This window comes from Phalacrocorax aristotelis, chromosome 20, assembly GCF_949628215.1.
Source record: "Phalacrocorax aristotelis chromosome 20, bGulAri2.1, whole genome shotgun sequence".
In the NCBI taxonomy this organism is placed as follows: Eukaryota; Metazoa; Chordata; class Aves; order Suliformes; family Phalacrocoracidae; genus Phalacrocorax; species Phalacrocorax aristotelis.
The window spans coordinates 5,249,794-5,268,739 of record NC_134295.1 but is presented as its reverse complement, the minus strand read 5'-3'; the positions used below and the strand labels follow the sequence as shown (position 1 = coordinate 5,268,739).

At 40.4% G+C, this 18,946-nt stretch overlaps 1 protein-coding gene across 1 annotated transcript in view; it reads right to left on the bottom strand.

The window, feature by feature from the left end:
• Positions 1-541: 541 nt before the first annotated feature.
• The window catches only part of MYOM3 (myomesin 3), a 28,800-nt gene continuing 10,395 nt past the window's right edge, over positions 542-18,946 (bottom strand). The window contains exons 11-37 of the mRNA XM_075114807.1: positions 18,681-18,822; positions 18,400-18,599; positions 18,028-18,081; positions 17,571-17,698; positions 16,808-16,991; positions 15,757-15,931; positions 15,009-15,130; positions 14,157-14,344; positions 13,867-13,993; positions 13,206-13,384; positions 13,015-13,129; positions 12,589-12,745; positions 12,083-12,192; positions 11,554-11,598; positions 11,287-11,423; positions 9,524-9,668; positions 8,223-8,282; positions 7,172-7,239; positions 6,771-6,881; positions 5,632-5,719; positions 4,508-4,546; positions 3,870-3,975; positions 2,887-3,050; positions 2,211-2,247; positions 2,072-2,094; positions 1,930-1,985; positions 542-1,213 (exon numbers count right to left, since the gene is read on the bottom strand). Coding sequence (XP_074970908.1) covers positions 914-1,213; positions 1,930-1,985; positions 2,072-2,094; positions 2,211-2,247; positions 2,887-3,050; positions 3,870-3,975; positions 4,508-4,546; positions 5,632-5,719; positions 6,771-6,881; positions 7,172-7,239; positions 8,223-8,282; positions 9,524-9,668; positions 11,287-11,423; positions 11,554-11,598; positions 12,083-12,192; positions 12,589-12,745; positions 13,015-13,129; positions 13,206-13,384; positions 13,867-13,993; positions 14,157-14,344; positions 15,009-15,130; positions 15,757-15,931; positions 16,808-16,991; positions 17,571-17,698; positions 18,028-18,081; positions 18,400-18,599; positions 18,681-18,822 — 3,260 coding nt within the window. The 3' untranslated portion in view covers positions 542-913. The remainder of the gene's footprint in view (positions 1,214-1,929; positions 1,986-2,071; positions 2,095-2,210; positions 2,248-2,886; positions 3,051-3,869; positions 3,976-4,507; positions 4,547-5,631; positions 5,720-6,770; positions 6,882-7,171; positions 7,240-8,222; positions 8,283-9,523; positions 9,669-11,286; positions 11,424-11,553; positions 11,599-12,082; positions 12,193-12,588; positions 12,746-13,014; positions 13,130-13,205; positions 13,385-13,866; positions 13,994-14,156; positions 14,345-15,008; positions 15,131-15,756; positions 15,932-16,807; positions 16,992-17,570; positions 17,699-18,027; positions 18,082-18,399; positions 18,600-18,680; positions 18,823-18,946) is intronic.

Sequence of the window (18,946 nt, the reverse complement as noted above, 5' to 3'; positions counted from 1 at the left end):
AAAATATTGAGGACCGTTTGTGCTAGTTTATGCAGCAAGGTGAGATGCTCTTTTGCTGAATAAATGCATTTAGCTGGGTGCCTGTGTTAGGAATACAATCTCTTCTTTATCTCTCACTGACACAGTGTTACTGGGAGAAGCTGGGCCTGTAGCTGTGGCTCCAGAGCAGCTGAAAGGCCGCACCTTTCCTACATCCAGAATGATCTAACATAACTAATAAACCTAAAAATCTCTTTAATTCTAAAGAATATAGATGTTCAGTAGGATGGAAAGATCTGGGTCCACCTCTGTAGATGTTCACTCAGTCCTTTTGTGTAAATGTATTACTGCGTGTCAGTGTATATGTAGAAGCTGAATGTGTTCCTCTGTAAAGGACCAAGCCTTGAGAATGTCACTGCCTTGTTTCCTTCCCATGTGGCTTAGGTTTGTGAAGTCCATGCTTCAAGGCCCTGATTCAGTGCAGTCCTTAGGAAAATTCCTAACTTCCCACACACAGGCCAACTGATTTCAAGAGGAATGAACATGACAGCAGTGCTGAGGTGTCACCAAGGGTGTAAGTTTAATAATTCACACACACACACATACAAGCATATGTCAGCTAGAAGATAATCAGTAACATGTAGTGATTCACTACGGAAAAAGCTCCACTGAAAGGCTGGTTCTCATATGTGAATTGTCTGGTTTTTACCACACAGATTTACTAACAAAGAGTTTCTCTGTAAGGTGAACATGCATGTGTACGGATGCACGCGCGCACACACACACACATGCAAATTATTTTCTAACTACCAAAATAAAAATACTAAAATATTACTAAAATAAAAGTAGAGGCATGAGCCTGAATTTTAAGGTAGAGACACTAAAAGGAATCCAAAGGATTCCTTCTAAATTCGATGAGACATAACTGACTAATTCATTTAGGCTTTTTCATTATAATCCCACCTGGGACTTCCTCTTCTTCCATTCCTGTTGGTATCTCTCCGTGCTTATAGACACTGATAGTAACCTGCCCTGTTTCAGAACCATACTTATTCTTGACATAGATGCTGTATTTTCCTGTGTCTTCATTGCAGACTTTCTCTATGGTGATTGTGACAACTGTCCCCTTCACATCCATTTTGTAACGATCTTTAAAGACGATAACCTTCTCGTTTTTGAACCAAGTGATTTCTGGGTAAGGATCTCCAGATACACAGCAAGTTAAACACAGGGTCTATTGTAAAACAGATAGCAGAAATAGATTATGAAGATATAAATAAGCAAGGAAATTCAGCTGGTGAGAAATTAACAAATATAAAATCCAATTCTCTTAAATTTTCAATAGGTGAGATTCCAGGACTGTCTACTCCTTTTCCTGATATCCTCCGGTATAATCAGGATTAACCTGACTGAATTTGCTGGCTCTGACTCATATTTGTGCTACTGTCTTTTTATAGCTTTCTTACACTGTAAAATGACACTTAAATAGGCACGTGGTGAATTTGCAATGACTTTACAGGATTTTTGTTCTGCTGTGTACCAGTAAAGGGGAATGTGACTCAGAAATGTAAGCAGCAAGTTGATATAATGGGAAAATCAGGTCCAGCACTTAAAGGCCTTAGTCTAATCCTGTGAAATGGGAAGACAACAGAAGGGGTCTGGCTGTGAAACAGACCTAGGAAGCAGTAATATCCAAAATCTCCAAGAAGGAGGGCTGTGCCACAAAGAGCACCTCTATGTGCAGCAGCACGTGCGTGTTTGGAAGCACCATCGACAATATAGGGCTGATAGAAGCATTGTGAGAGCATCACTTCACACCTCTGGCAATTGCAGAAGCTCAGAAAAGCTCCTGGGAACATACAGGAGGGGACAAGAAGTAGTTTTCTCCTCATCAGTTATTCTTCTGAGTCTGTGCAAGTGCCAATTATACGAACAGTTAATCAATGTTACCTTGTCCTCCATGATGGTGGCAACATCTGGCAGACCTTGAACAACTCTGGCACGACCTGGGAATGAACAAATATGACCTTTTAGTTTTACTTATCAGCGTAGCACTTGGCTTTGTTTTGCCGAAGGAAAGTGATTTACTTACATTTTTCTGCTACTGCTGCTTCCCTGAAAGTGAGAGAGACAAAATTTGAGTAGTTTTATTTATTAGGCATTGTATTCTCAATACAGGATATGACACTCAAAATAGATTTAGCTGTGAAAATATTTAGGTAGGAACTTACTTTAGCCTTCTGTGCTCAGCCAGGGCATCTTCAAAGGCTGCAAGGAATGAAAAGGTTTAGGGAAAGTTGCCGTTTATTTCATTTGACTTACTAAATTTAACACAATGCGTAAGTGTTGGAATTACAGGTATCTGTGCACATTGATATGTATAACTATCATCTAGACAGTATCTGTAACTGCCTTAGGAGATCTGAATCTATTTATGTACTACTGAAATTAAGTGAGGTCTAGTATTCTCTTTCTAAAGAGAAGACCAGAGGAGGAAAAAAAACCCCAATTTTAAACAGTTTGGAAAAGTCTCTGGAAACCTGAAGCCACTTTCTCTTTTCCCAGATGCCACCAGTAAGCTCTGTTGGCCTACGACGAATTGGGCACATCGCAGGAGCAGCTGCCCTCTCACTCATCCTGTGCCCAGGAGTGCCTTGCGCTATGGCAGCCAGGCTCCCTCAAGGCTTCAGACCTTTCTGCTGTGCACTTCTCCTCTCCCCATGTTTCCTCTGACTTCTGTGGGCACTTTACTGTCCCTCCTAACCCAATTTCGTAGTGTGCTGTCATGGAACTGTGCCTCCAGCTCAAATAAGGGAGAGGGGAATCACTGCCCGTGATTTGAAGGAATCTTGGAAAGCAGCTGAGGTATATCTCATTCCTATGACAGTTTTGTTTGACTCAGCCTACCTTGTCCAGACAAGTCAGTTGACAGTTTGTGTGAGCTATTCCCATCAAATAACTCCAGGGTGTATTTTCCCTTATCTGCATCTGTTGGGTTCAGTATGTGAAGCCAGATCTGATTCATTGTGCTCCCAGCTTTCAGTCTGTCACGGCTTTCCAGTTGTTTCTCCCTATGTAAACAAATGATATCATTTCAATAGTATATAGTAGAGCTGTATAAATAAGAGCGCTAACTCTTTTTAGACCTATACTTGTTGATATAAGAGTGTGGGAGTCAGGACCTCACTGTTAATTCCATGGAGAGTTACATACTCAGTCACTTTTGAAAATCTCATGGGGCATCTAGCTGTGCTTTTAGGCAGTTTGCCAAAGGTCTACAAACTCTACAAAAGACCTCTTAGTTCTTACTTAAGAGATTAAATGGGATTTAGATGTTGAATATTTGTAAGCATTTAGCCCTTAAATGTTATTAAAAATTGGCCTTCATGTAAACGTATGTAGGTGGTGTCTAATAAAACACCGTTTCTCTATTTTATGAAGACTTTATGAGGCTAAATTAGCTAGTGCTTGGAAGGAATTTTATGATGTTTGGGAATATTTGTTATTCAGAGAGGGGGAATAGAGTGGTTTAGGGAAGTACAAAGTAGTAGAAATAAAGAATTTGAAAAAAGCAACAGCTTCCTTTCCTGTCTGTAACCAAGGTGGCTGTGACTGAGCAGTACCTTATATGCATCATTATTATTCCAGTAATGATGATCACTTCTAAATATTTCTGCGGTGCTAAGATAAAAATAACATGACTGCTTATTTTGGAATTCCCAGACAAGTTTCAGGATGCAGAGTGAATTGTGTTTTTCAGCCCTTACTCAGATAGATCTACCATTGCCTTAAAAAGCTACAGGCTCAGGCCCAACATGTTTAATTTCAATGATAAACAGTTACAAGCAACAGGACTCCCGAAGTCTTGCAAATATATTCTGGTGACTTACTTGTGATACCAAGTTGTTTTCATGTAGTCTGTGTAGTACTTCACATCTGTGTAGATTTTGATGCCTTCTTCAGTAGGCTGAATTTTCAGAGGTGTAGCAGAAAGAGCTAATAGTATAATTGAAAGACTGAAATTGAGGAGGACGTTCAAGAATGCACAGTTTTACATGTTATGCAAACAAAAGCCCAAGCCACCTATTAGCATTTCTCTCTAGAGAACGTGGCTGGCTGAAAGTAGGATGGTGTTCTACCTCTTGAAGACCCTGGATCTTTTAGAAGCTGGTGGAAAAATGTCAGCCTCTCTTCTAGAGACTTGGGTCTGGAATATACAGCTCATTAATAGAAATAGTACAACTTGGCCAAATCCACATAGCAAGTGATGTGACAAGGAGCAGGCTGCTGGCACGTAAAGGTCACAGAATTAATTTGTAAGTGCAGAGGGTTTTATGTCCCTGGGTTTACTTACTCACTGTCCTCCTTGACAGTTTGAAGGTGCTTCTAACACTAAAGGAAGAGTAAATGGGTGATATCGTACTTGCTCCAAACCCAGGGACAGCCCCTGAGCTGTTGGCTCTGATCGTGGCACCTCACCTTTCTCCCCTTCCATTATTACGTGTCAGCTGATGAGAAAATGACGTACCACTGATCCTACACAGCTCCTTGAGAAGGTCTTCAAAGGCTGCAAAGACATAAAGATTTAAGTGTCTATAAATACAATATTTAGCAAATCACATCTGATCTACCAAATTAATTTTGTTATGTTTAGAATGTATTACAGCTAGCAGTTATTTGTTGTCTTTTTCTGTTGCAAAGCTTACTTGGAATGGAGTTTTTGCCACTGACTCATTTATTTTTAGATGCTGGGCATTTCTTACTAAATTTAGATGCTTCTGTCTTCCTTAGCACTCAATGTGTGCAACAGACTGCCTCGCAGAAAGCAGATTTATGTATCAGGTTTAAATGATAGGTTCCAGATGTCAGGGTAGGATTTAATCTTGGGAAGCAGAATCTTGTGACTGATGCTGAGCTGAAGTGACTGAAACATTACTGAGCTTTTACCTGTGGTGCTTGACAGAATTTATAATGCGGTCATAGCTTGATAAATTACTATAGATGTAAATTACATTAGAATGTCAGAACTGCATATTTCTTTTTCAATTTCCAGAGCATATTCAGAACACCGAAAAGTGAAGCGGGAATCTGCAGTAACATGTAATTGTTCTTCCACTTGATGTTGTCTTTAACAACTATTCTGTTGTCGTAATTCAGCCTAGATTTTTTTTCACTGGTGGGAGATGCAGAGTGGAAATGGGAGTTTGTTCTCCTGATGCTTTGGAGTACTAGCTGAACTTCCAGGAGTGAAAAGTCATCTGTGGATTATCAAATGAGGTACAGGATAGACAGATGCAAAAAAAAGCTGTGAGATCAGATACAAAGGAGACTTTTATTCTGTTTGTTGGGCCCTGTATGATTCTTGCAGAACAGGGAACTGGTTTACACAGAGTGTTTATGTCTCCAATCTCACATGAAATACTTGTGATTTTTAAAATAATCAGCATAAATATATGTATGCCATAGTAGATCAGGAAATTCCTTATATTTGACCAGTATCTTTTTATGCAGGTTTTAATCCCTATAAAAAGCATGTAGGTACTATGATAATTAACAATGTGGTAGAAAGTTATGAAATTTGTTTTTAAATCCAAAATTAACCCCAGGCAGGGGTGTGAATGTGTATTATTGCCTGATACAGGGGTGTCTTACCTCCTTTTGTGAGATCAAGTTGGGTGTAGTCCTCTCCTCTGTCATCTGAAACAAGTGCTTTGTATTGGCCCTCATCTGCTTTCGTTATCTAGCAAATACATACGTGATATTTATTAACCACCACCCCCCAAACCCCAAACCAAACACACCCACACACCCCCCAACAGAAATTTCACATATCATTGAAATAGGGCAGGATTTGGAAAAGTGGGGAAAGCTGAGATTTTCTTGTTCCCTCCCAATGAATTTGGCTGGACGGATCAGAAAGGAGGGCAGAAAAGGCAACTCGCCCCAGAACCTCCTTTGAAAGGTTAGAACAGGGCCTGGTTCATTATGAACTGATACGTGGTCAGTTATGGGGAGTCAGTATCTCAGCTTTTGCCCTCAGTCACCCTGTACCGCTGCGTGCCCTTCATGGTCTGAGATACGGGTATATGTCTGTGATCAGTGATGATCAAAGCCCGCTGCTCCATAAATTTTTGTTGTGTTGCTTTGCCAGTGCTCTTGACTTCCAGCCTGCAGTGTTCCTGCCGGTCCTCAGACTTGTGTGAGCATACATTTACCTACCTGTTTTCTATAGGTGATTCAGCTGTTTGAAATTAAGATGAAAAATCAGACCCAAAAAAGATTCAAATTAGCCACGCAGGGATTGCACTAAAACTCTAACTGCCCCGTCAAGCTCCCTTTCTTCAGCTGTATCTTCTCTGTGGCAGAGTTAAGATGACAAGGGGCATCGTATCAGCTTGTCTGGCCTTCTCTGTAGGTCAAGCCATAAAATTTCATTCAGTTACTTGTGTAATGAGCTCAGTAACTTTTTTTTTTGTTACTGAATCATCTCCAGAGTAGGCATCCAGTCCTGGTCAGAATACTTGAAAAGCCCACACTTCTCTTTTTAGCCACTCAGGACATGTTAAACTTTCAACAGCCACTCACTGTTAAAAGTGTCTTATTTCTAATTCAGCTCTATCTGACTATGACATTAAATCGTTTCTCCTTTTGTGCTTTTCTCAGTGTTTGTTCAATTTCTTTCATTTAGTGGGCACTACCTAAACCACGCATTGGATGTTAAAAAGATCAATCCATATTTTTTGCATTTTCATGGGATCACCAAAGCATCTGAGTTGCTTTGTGTTTTTCACCTTTTTAATACGAAGAGTTCCTATCCCAGTCTGTGGATCAAACGCACCACCTGCTCGTGCTTTCCTGTTGAAGAACCATTGGAAGCTGGTATCCTTTCTCAGGTTGGTCGCCTGTTTGAAGTCAACATTTAGAAGTCAGAGTCCCAAATGCATTTTATTTCTCAATGCCTGCATGTCCTTCTAATATGAAACAACCCTTGCATTAGAGGATTGCTGCAGAATCTTAGAAATTTCCTTCTTAATTAAAATTTCCGTCCAAGATATACTATCTCTTAACTTTCATTGGACTGTAAATAAGCATTTGGATTCTCACTGGTCATACCCTTCCCTTAAAATTCACATCTAAAATTTAATGCTGAAGGAATTCAGGCTGTGCAGTTGCATCGCATAGCTGTATGTACCTTGCAGGTAAGGAGTACTTCACAGTTCTCAGTAACCTTCCATTTCAAATTCTCTATAAAATGTGGACCTATCAAAGAAAACAGATCTCGGTTGCAGGGCCTTCCCACAGCTCCCAGGCGTTATCTGCAGAAATGCCTCCATCTAGCGGTGGATCCAGCAGCGCGGGCTGCAGGGAGGGCTTCACGCCGCCGAGCTCTGCACGCAATAAGCACCACAGTTTAGAGCATATAATTATTGCTGGTTTTGCAGTGTCCTTAGGTAACGTATCTTTGTTGAGGAATCCTACCTCAAAACGTAGTTAACGATGCTGCCTAACCAGTCCTTTATGACTGTACTTTGCATCAAGTCAGCGTAGGAGTCGATAGATATTTCGCAGGTGAATTGCGATAGAACAGAAAACCAGTGTATGTTGTGATTTTCTTCCTGATTCTGGGAGGGTAAACTGGGGGGAAGATTACTTTATATGTACTTTCATCTTATACTAAACATCTCTGAAGACAGGCGACTGGACCTAGAGTCTAGTGTGGTATCACAGTTGTTATTAGGTGAATATTTTCATCCTCGCTAGAAGGGGGTCACCTTTCCAATTATAGTATTTTTTTCTCTGAAACTGCTTTATAAACTTCCTTACTCATGAATATAAGACTGGGGATAAACTGAAAGTGGAATGCTTGGTTCTTTTTAGACTCATATAGAGAATCCTGTTTTCTGCAAGGAAAGTGAGTGGATCTTAATTACATGGTATATAGACAGATTGGACAATTTTCAGAATTCAGAAATGTTCAGTGTTACAGCACTGATGCAGAAGAGCTATTCTGAGGCTTGTGGCTAGCATGGCTAAAACCGAATAAATTATTTTGATTGTTAAGAGCAGGGCAGAGTATCTTAATATAAGGAATCTGATCCTAGTGTATTAATCAGCTTAAACAATACATTTAAAAAAAGATTATAAAGGAAAGTACTTAGAGCACTGAGTAAAATAGCTTTGCTCAGGGCTTGCCGTCCTGTTGGCATAGCTCTGGCAAGTCGTTAATCCTCAGCTTATCTTACCTTGCTTTTTCTTCCATTGTCTCCGTTTTGCATCAGCCTCCTCTGCAACTTTAGCAAAACCTGGCAGAACAGCGATGGTTAAAGTCAACAAACTCCCCACTGTATCTCAGTGTAACACTTCAGAAATTTCTGATCATGAAAGGTATTATCCTTAGAGCTGTGATATTTGTTTATATCTAGTGCATGAAGTACCTCTGGTCCCTGCTGGGAACCCTGAACGGATTAGCACCATCGTTCCTTCATTGTACTGGTTGCTCAGAACCTAACATTTAGTTTCCTTAAAACAAAATTGTCTTTGAAGACCTGACCATTATGCATTTAGGGAACTAAATAGGAGTTTTGACCATACAAAAAGGTAGGCTAGAAACCTGAAATTAAAATTTTTAAAAAGTAAGAAACACAGAAGGAGGCAGAGAGCACAGAATTTACCTCTGTTTTAGACAACCGCATGTAGCTAGTTATCTTTACTTCCTTCATTGTCAGTAGAGAAAAATGGGCACTTTTAGAGCACAATTCATCAAATTTATTTTATATTCTGAACTTCTCATGTGCTGAATCACTCTGTAAAACTGCCTGTTTCTCTCTCCCAGTTGTAAAGGGAGTCAAGTAGACTTGACATTTTATAGATACTTTCCATTCAAAAAGTTTGGAAGCTTTAGAAGGTCACTTGAATGCGAACTGTTTGCAAGAACTGAAAATAGAGACAGACACTCTATGGGGAAGTGTTTGAGAATCTTCTTGCTTTCCATTTTTGCGTAATTAAAAAAGGTTCTCTGTACTAGCATATACAAGGACCCTCTATGTTTCATGCTGAGCTTGCTTTGTTCCTTGGACTTCTCCTCAAGTACAGCTGACACTGGCTTCTTTATTGCATTCAGTTTAATGCAATTAACCAGCTGTTAAATACACTAAATTTTCAACCCAATAGTGTCCTGAGGTAAATGAGTACATGTAATAACACATCGTGCAGTTTGCTGCCAAGACACAGTTGGTTTGCCATAGCAAGATAATATGTAAAACATTTGAAAAAAATAACTAAGCATTCCACTGGATATTTTGATTTAGCAAAACATTTTTATCAAGGCCCTATTTATAAGACCAAAAGCTTCAATTTATGTTAAAGAGAAATTCAGATAATTTCTTACATGATTCCTGGACCTTAAAATGTGCAGAAATACATATTTGTTCTCCCCATTCTCAGTGTGCCATTATAACTGTTGGAAATACTTTGGGGCCTTAAGTGCCTAGAAAACTTTCCACTGAGCATGGCAGTCTATATTTGCTCCTGAATTTCCACTTACATTCATCCACAAGAAGTAGGGTGAATTGATTTTTAGCTTTTCCATCTTGCAGCTGGGCTGTGTACGCCCCTTTATCATCATCACAGAAATTCTGGATTATCAGTTCTACAAGACCTTTTCCTTTGATGAAGTTTATTTTATGTGTCTGTGTAAAACAAAGGAAATACGATAAGCTGAATAGTTTTTCCCCAGTGGAACTGTTTCAAGGTCAGATCCTGGGACATCATCTTCTACAACACTCAGACATTACAGTCCTTTTATATATGTGTCCTTATATACCTCCCTCGTCTTACAGGAGCAATGAAGCCCTCTGAGATTCTGTACTGTGGGATTAAACTGTTATTTGTTTATGTACGTAGGTACAGCAGAATTGCTTACAGCAGAACTTTTCTCTGGGAGAAAGTTTGTTAAAACCACATAAGACAGTATGTTCTTTCTTGTTGGATATGACAGACTTTTCAGCTTACCAGAATCTGTATGATTTTTAGTATAATAGAAGTGTTGCACTTAATTACACGTGGCATGTAATTGCATATTTGGGCAATGATGAGTAATATTGCCACCCTCTTGACATCATGCAAGCACTACTGAACCTTTTAAACATACACCCCGAAACCTGCCAGATGCTTAAACATAAAGATCATCATTATGCCTTACTGCCTTGTTTGCTCTAAGCAAATATCATTACAAAGTGCTTGACAGGTACTTTGTAAGTGGGCATAACCATGTCAGTTCTCCAGTGTAGGAAAGACAGTTCTTAAACTGGACAAAGCCTTCAATAAACTTGATACACATTGCTTAAAAAACCCCCAACATCATTGCTATAACAGCTCTGAAATTCTTTGGCCTAGTCCTATCCCTTTGTTGTATCTGTTCTTTTTGTTATCTTGGCATTGCTACGCTGCATTTAACTGACAGGCAAATGATTTATCTTGTTCTTCATTCTCAACTGTTCTCCCCTCTGGTCCTGTCATTCCACATAGTTTTTCAATGTTACAATATTAACTTGATATGGGAAGAGAAGGAAGAGGCTAGAACATTTCTTTTAATGTATCAGAAGGTTGGAGTGCACTGTAACACATGATGCAGTGTTATTTCCAGTGCCTCAGACTGAGAACTAAATCACTTCCATCTGCTCTTAGAATGCATGAGATTTATCCATATTCAGTTCAAACAGATAGGGTGGAAAGCTTGCAGCTTTGCTTGGTAAAGCTGAAGAAAAATACCACGTCTTATTCTGAGAGATGGTATTTCTTTAGCATCTATTGAAATGAGTTGTGTTTGTTCATCTGAAACAAAGCTGTCTGTCCAGCACAGGTGCATTTGTAGTATCAGATGAATTATACAAGGCTGAGGTTTGTTGTCAGAAAATTCCCTGATAAAAGGGACGTCTCTGCTGCGGGAGGATTGTCAGAGGCAGCCTCTCAGGAGCGGGGGATAACAGGAAAGCTGCATAAGGAGGGGACATTTTCTGAGTGTTACCACCGAAGGTTTTGCTGGCTGTAGCACAGAGGAATATTACACCGTGCTGAACTAACAGCATCGATGCTGCAGCCTTGCTTGATGCTAGAACTGGACAGCTTGAGAGTCAGACAGTTGGCTTTCTGTTTATGCACAGTGGGAAACCAAGCCCTAGAATTTTCCGAAAACACACATCAAAATATCCAATGGGAATTTAGAAAACTGGGAGTGTACCCGTTTGCTCTATCTACCTGTTTATCAGGGGGAAAGTAAGTCAGGATTCAAAACAAAATGAAACATACTGGAGTACTTGTCAGCTCCTTGTCATTGAAGATCAAATGCAGCTCTGCATTTGGTGACAGCTTTTCAACCTCCAACCACAGCCGCACTTCTCCTTTCTCCAGAACGTCAATGTTCCAGCCAGATATCAGCTTGATCACTGGAAAACAGAGAACCACAGAGGGGAATTGCACAGGCAAACCACAGAATTTGGCTCAGCCAGAGTTACGCCAGGGTTCCCCTTTCAGAGTCTATCCCTATTATAGCAGCTTCCTACTGGGTCAACTTACGTGGGTTCCTGATTTCATGGCTATGTTTCAATAACTTGTCCAGATCTGAAACGCAGAAAATAACAAGTCATTTAGATTAATACAACGAGGTCAGAACAAATTCATTGTATTAATGTAAATTAATGTGTTAATGACCTTTATTTATGGCAAAAAGAAGATAAGTACAAAACATTGATAGTGGGGAGGACTAGAAAAGGTTGTGAAGATAATTCTTAGTTATGTCTGTATAAAATATTGGCTGTGTCAATTCAAGAACCTTGTTAAAGAAGTTTTAGATCACTGTGGTAGTGTAGCTGTGTGTGAAATCTGAGCTGTAATGGAAAATCGACCTTCCAGGAGCATGGAATCTTTTCACAGGGGGCTGTAAAAGAAACTGCCCTTGAGCCTGCAAGGAATGTGAAACATCTTTCGAATGATGCCACTATCATTATTACTTACTATTCCTCTATGAGAAACTTTCCTCTAAACATTTAATATTAAAAAATTATAGCACATTAGATTTTTGTTCTTGTCAATTACTGGTTTTTACCTTCTTTTGTTAAAGTGCAGCTGGCAGAGATATCGTCATCTACATCCGTGACCTCCACTGAATATGTACCCAGATCCTTTTCTGATGGCTCTTTCAGTATAAGCTTAGACCTTAGAAATAAGAATAATAATTAAAAAATTATATTTTCCTCAAAAATTATGCCCTCTGTACCAGAACGCCACGCATTTGATACACCCAGAACATCAAAGATAGCACTCATTGTCATTTATATGCGTCACTGAGGATCAAGGCAAAGACATTAGATTAGCAATATGATGGCTGGCGCTTCCCTTCTGTGACCTGAAGGTTGCGCTGAATGCCCCATTTCATGGCCACCGGAGCTGAGAATCAGGTACGGAGATGTGCAGATGTTCTGTTGTGTATATGTATTTTAGCTGAGTACTGGAAGGAGACGGAAACGTTTGGCTTCACATTTTTCTCAGTGTTTAATGTGTTTTTTATTTGACAGTCACAGTTAATTGTCTCAGTGTGCATTATATGCTCACCTATTGCCTTTCTCTTCAATCTGAACTCTGTCAGCATCTGGTGGTCCTTCATAGTCCTTTGACCAGATAAACTCAGAGGAGTCATTCTTTTCAGGAGCGTCAAAAGCCAAGTAAATGAAACCCTCTTCATCGACCCCAAGTTCAATTTCATTTGTGCCTGTATGAGAAAAAAACCCAGAAAACATTCTTTACCAAAACAGATCAGGGCTTAGCTTCTGGACATCTAAAAAAAAGAAAAGAAAAGGAAAAAAAGACAGTGTACAGCTAGAGTAAATTCATTCAGGCAATTTGGTTTGCTAATCTTTAGTTTGATTGCGGTTCTTTATTGCTACAAAACATGTAGCTGATGCTTCATAAAGCAGTTTTTTACTGGGATCATCATAGTATTTACAAACTTGCACAAGCTCATCACTTCTAGTTTCCTACCGGGTTTGGTTCTGGCCACCACAGGATCTGAGGGGAGTGAAGGAGGTCCAATTCCAGCCTTGTTCAGTGCTCTTACTCGGAAGATATAGCATTTCCCTGTCTCTAGATCTGAAACCTGCAGGAAACAACGACAGGAATTCATGTAAGACTAAACGAGAAGCAACACTTGGATACTAAGTGCATATACAGACCTTCATGTGCGTGGTGGCTACGGACTGCTTGTTTATTTGTTTCCATTCCTCTGACCCTTCTTCACACATGTCTACATAATACCCTGTAACTGGACCTGCTCCAGTGTACAACGGTGCTTCCCAGTGTAGCTTCAGGGATGAGTCTCTTACTTCAGTGCACCTGACATCGTAAGGAGGGCCTGTTCAAAGAAGGGTAGGCTGTCACACAGTAACGTTAAAAAATGCGACTGGGTGCACTTTGTTTGGGTTCGACATCAGAAAGCAGGGAGTTTTAAGATAACGAGTGAATAGTGGGTCTGTAGGAGATGCTTTCTATGCTAATTAACTGTAGAGGGAGGTCCTAGAAAAAAATATGTGTCAGCTGGTTTAATGTTATTTGATTTGGTGTAATATACAAAGATGTTAAGATATTAGATCCAGATTCTTCATTTTCTGGAAACATTATTAAAAATACCTGGGTGCTGTATCTGTGTAATGCAGATATAATAGCCTACATCTGAACCTGACCTTCCCCAGAGGTGTTTGTGTGCTTTTCCTTAGCAGGAGACACCCTTATACAGACCTATGGTTTTCAGAAGTCCCTTGGATTCACAGAAGAGCGAGGAGATAACTAGTATACCTGGTAATATTTTTCTGGCTCTTGTTTTTACATGAGAGATACCTGGTTCTGGCATTGTCCATTCCTCACACCTGAACAAGTCACTGGGTTCAGATACTTCCCCAACACCAGCCATGTTCACTGCGCAGGCACGGAATTCGTACAGGTGACCTTCCTCAAGGTTGCTGACCTTTGGGTTCAGAAGTGCAAACAGAGCATTAGTACAGCCCTGCATGGTCATAATCTTGTGAGGGTAGGAAGAGAGTTCTAGACTAGAAACCAGCTCCACCCTTGTTATAGCTACCGTTCCTATTGTGCTTAAAGAAGGACAGTATTATATCTGAAATGAATACCGTGTAAACTCGTTGAGGAATTGGCTGAATATTGACTTCATGCCAATCTAGTTCAGATGTATCATGCTGGTCTAGGAAATAACCCAGAATCTTTGTTCCACCCTTGCGCTTCGGGGGTTTCCAGCCAATGGTCATGTCAGTCTTCCCACAATTTAGAAGAACAAACCCGTGTGGTGCTGATGGACAAGCTGTGCAGCAAAGGGAGAGAGAAAACATGGTATCATTCAATGCAGGTTTGGGATCTAGGGATCAGAAGAGGTGTAGGTGTTGGATGAACTGGGCTGAGGAAATCTCTGTGTGCTCCTACCAGATGTGATTCTATTTGTGTTAAGACCCCCTAATACCACTTCTGCAGCGTAAAAGTGTGTGAAAATGACCAGATTCTTATTTGGAAGTCACAGCAAAAGTCACGGATGAGTCTCAGCTCTCTCTTGCATGTTGCTTTATGGTTTGTTTAACAGAAAAGATGGAAGCAATGGGTCAATAAAATGGAGAAGATGGAGGGATAGATCCTGGCTAATGTGGTTGGTAGGATTTTGTAATTGCCCTGGAGAAACTCACAACGCTGATTTCAAAATACCAACGTAATTGAGCACTTGAAATGGTCACTTGTACCAGCACCAAATTAATACTGAAAATGTAACTCACCGCCAAGTCAAAATGCTAATTACCTCTGTCCACCCTTGACAAGGATAATTGATGACAGAAGATGCAGGGTACAAGAAAATCAGTTCCCTGCTGCTTTGCTTTGCTTATCTGCTCAACGTTATTACCACTACATGTAAAAACAGCTATGCATGATAGATAGGATTTAATTTCTGTGTGTATGTGCATGCACATGTTACCACTTACCAATAGCTGGCCTTACGATGATAGGATCTGTTTCTGGGGAGCTTTCACTTAGTCCTGCCTCGCTGACAGACTTCACACAAAAGACATATTCTTTTCCAGGCTGCAGCCCAGGAACGGTAAATCTAGGAGAGGAAATTACTGTTTGTGTGTGATTGTTCAAAGTACAGATAAACAGTCTTTTGAACGAACAGCAATACATTTTAATAAGGTATTGTTACTTACAAAATCGTTATTTGCCATTACAAATTAAAGTGCACTGTGTCACATAAAATGGCTATCAATAAATCATACAGTAAGTATAGATCAGACAGAGAGGTGTCACCCTGCTGGCTGGCATTGTTGGTACAACAAATAGGACCTTTTAATGGACTTTTTCTGCCTGACATGTGACCCCCACAGCCAGAGAGGTACTCTAAATCCTATGTGTGAGTGACACAAACTTACTCTACTGGAAAGCAAGCGAAAAAATGGAATGTGGTTCTGCTGGTGCCACAAGGTCTATCTACCTTCTGCAGATCCAGAGTGGATGAAGATACATGCAGACTTTGCTGTCAGTCTGGCTTTGGATATAAAAGTGGGACTTTAAGCAATACTTAATTCTAAAAGAGGACGTGGTGTTTGTGTGCGTGCATGTGCATGTTCAGAGAAGAAAGTTCTTTTTTTATCTGAAATATGACTCCAGCCATAAACAGAATAATCCAAGCTGGCACCCTGTCTTCTCTCAGTGGAGTAGAATAGCTGAACTCACTCATTACATGTCACGGGCTTATTATTGACAGTTTGCCATTCTTCTGTCCCAGTCTCCCGACAATATATGTAGTAGCCAAGAGGCTCCAGATCATCCTTTAACTTATCCCATTGCAAAACAACAGATGTCTTGGTGTCTCTGAAAGCTAAAACCTGAGATGGTGGAGGCAGAGTAGCTAAAAAAAAAAAAAAAAGAAAAAACAGACAAAAATAGGGGGTTTAAAAATGTATGGACTAAAAAAAATATTATAAATGAGTTGGCCTGTTTAAGTTATTCACCTTTTCTGGTGCATCATTTTCAAATTTGAGCAAAATACCATGGACATTGTCCCAGTCTACAGCCTGTATGTTAATGCCTGGGTTTGCCATATCTCATACTCCCCTCCCTTACAGCCCACTGATTTCTGCAGAGTAACACCTGCTTAACCTTCTCTGGAGAGACTCACATGGTAACTCTGCTGAGACTCCACTATGAAATGGAACCTGCTTCACTCATGAAACCAAAAGACGGTATGAATGAACACTAGGGCAGCTTTAATATGGGAGAACTTAAGCAAATAAAGAGTGAGTGCTCATCTCTCTGCCTAAGGGAAACATGGGCATGAGCCTTTGCATGTCTTACTGTTGTCAGCTCAGTCTGGGAAGAAAACAAATCAAACCAGTGCTGCAAAGACTGCTGCTGTGTCTGAATTGCCCAGAAACCGGCTCTTTCAGCAGTCCTATCGCTCCTCCCAGTACTGGTCTGTGTAAGAACCCCCTTAGCAGTGCTGGAAGCATGCTTGGATTAAGCACAGGCTTCAACTATTTCTTATTTTATTAAATGTAATTCCCCCGTCACCTCTTGGTTAGATTTACACTGCACTGACCAACTGCAAAGTAATTAAACAAGGATTTAAGGCTTTAAGAGATTTCCTGATATCAAAGCAACTGCTGTGTAATCATATACCATGAAGTTTAAGCAAAAGGGGGGGCAGGGGAACCCACGCGTTACTTTCATAGTACATCTCCTTTTTCCCTGTCATTAGTGTAGAGCATATTAATGAAATAATTACCCAGTTTTGCTCCAGCAGTTACAGGCTCACTGGGCAGGGATGGCTCACTGATTCCATACTTGTTAACAGATCGCACGCGGAAACAGTATGATTTTCCTTTAACAAGATCAAAGAGTGCAAATCTTGGGGAATTAACTGGCATATCCAGATTAACCATTTGCCAGGAGTTGCTGCCTACAATCGACTGTAAGGAAAAAGGCGATGATTTACAATTCATGTTGTTACTCAAGCTTAAGACCCTCCTGTCCAATAAGGAAAGTAGTTTAAAAGACAAATAAACAAAAACCGTAAATGATGTATTTCTTGTTGAAATACCCGAATTTTTATTCCTTGGTAACAGCGGGCCCCTTTGCAACAGAAATGGTACAGCATGTGGGAAGTGAGTATGTACGAAAGGAGATTGGTCAGCAAAATGATTAGTGGGGAACAGGACAGCGAACTGTTGTGCCATTCTTCACAACCTTTGCACACCTTAGGGTCCACAGGGCAGGAACAGCCTTTCTGTTAAAGCTCTGTTCCTGTTGTGTGGTGTAAAACTTACTTGGTTTATTCTTTGTTAATCATCACCACTTGAGTTGGCGTCAAGAGTCAGGATCATAGCTCAAGTAAACTGTGGAGCCAGAGAGAGGCTGAGCAAGCCACTTTTGAGGCTGTAGTTCTCCAGGTATCGACACAGCGAATAGCCTTGGCTGTGCTATAGACCATCTGAGAAAGAAATTATTCTGTTCTGCAACTGCCCTTCTATGCGATACAATTTTCTTACCTTCTCCACATAATACTTCAGTGGCTCTCTGCCTCTTGGATCTGGTTCGTCCCAGGCCAAAGCCACATAGTCTTCTCTGACCTCACTTGCATGAACATTGGTGGGTGGCAAGGGAATTTTAATATGTCCTATGGGAAGTCAGAATAGGCTATGCTTTAGTTATAACATAGCAGGGAAAAAAGTATTTTACAATGGATTATGTTTCCCCACTATAAACTAAGATTCTTCAATATAAAGGAGGAGACTTAAACCCTTTGGGGACACAGAGGCAAACCAAGATTCTTATGAAAGCCATGTGCTGTTTAGGATAGTTTCTGATCCTTGTGCAGCTTACTATGATGTTTCACTGTATGTTTTCCTAAGTGTGTTTTCTCCAGAGTCATGCTATTAGAGGTCTCAATGTTGTAGAAGAATCATTCCTCTCTGAGAGAATGGCTCGGTATAAATTTGAACTTACCTTCCAGGTCATCCTTGAAAATCTCTATTGTCCTGCCATCGTCGTATGGAATAACTGTAATGTCAAACAGGGCAATGTTATCCACTAAGACAAGATGCGTGAGGCTTGTCAAGAAAGACAGAGCCCAGGACTCTGTCATTTTGTTATATGCATAATTATATCCATTTTGTTACGCATACAATGAAATGTCATAACTGGTATTTTTATCTTTTGCTGTTCAGAACAGTACTGGGGATTCAGCAAAGGCACAGCATGGCAGTGTGTTGCAGTGGTACTTGTGAGAACGGGGGGAACCTGCACAAACTGCAGTCAGGCATACCTGCAGCCTCACATCATACTTAAGGTGAAAATTTTCCTGGTTTTGGGACAAACCTGTCACTCTCTTGTCCTTGCTGGGGTCATATATTGTCACTGGATCACTGGGTTTCGAAGGATGACTGATGCCCTCTTTATTGACAGCCTTTACTCGGAACTGGTATGTCTGTCCTTCAGCAAGGCCCAGGACAGGGTATCTGCAGGTTTTCACAGGCTTGTCATTGCACGGGACCCAATCCTCTGACCCAGCAACACACCTGAAATGGAACACAGCCTTCCTGTTTTTCCCCCAACATGATCATGAGCTTTTTTTGCTCAAAGGTGATTAACATACAGACCTTTCAATATAGTATCCCAGGATTGGGCTTCCTCCATTATCACTGGGTGCAACCCAGGAAAGAATCAAGCAGTCTTTATTTACATCATGGCATTTCACGTTGAGTGGGGATCCAGGTGCACCAGCTGTTTCTGCTGCAGCATCTATAGAAACACCAGGTGATAATGGTTAGGTTTTTTCTTCTCTGTACCAAAATTTTCATTCAATAGCTTAAGAGTCTGAGGGCCTACATCCCAGTGAAGTAATATTTTCTAATACCTAAATCAC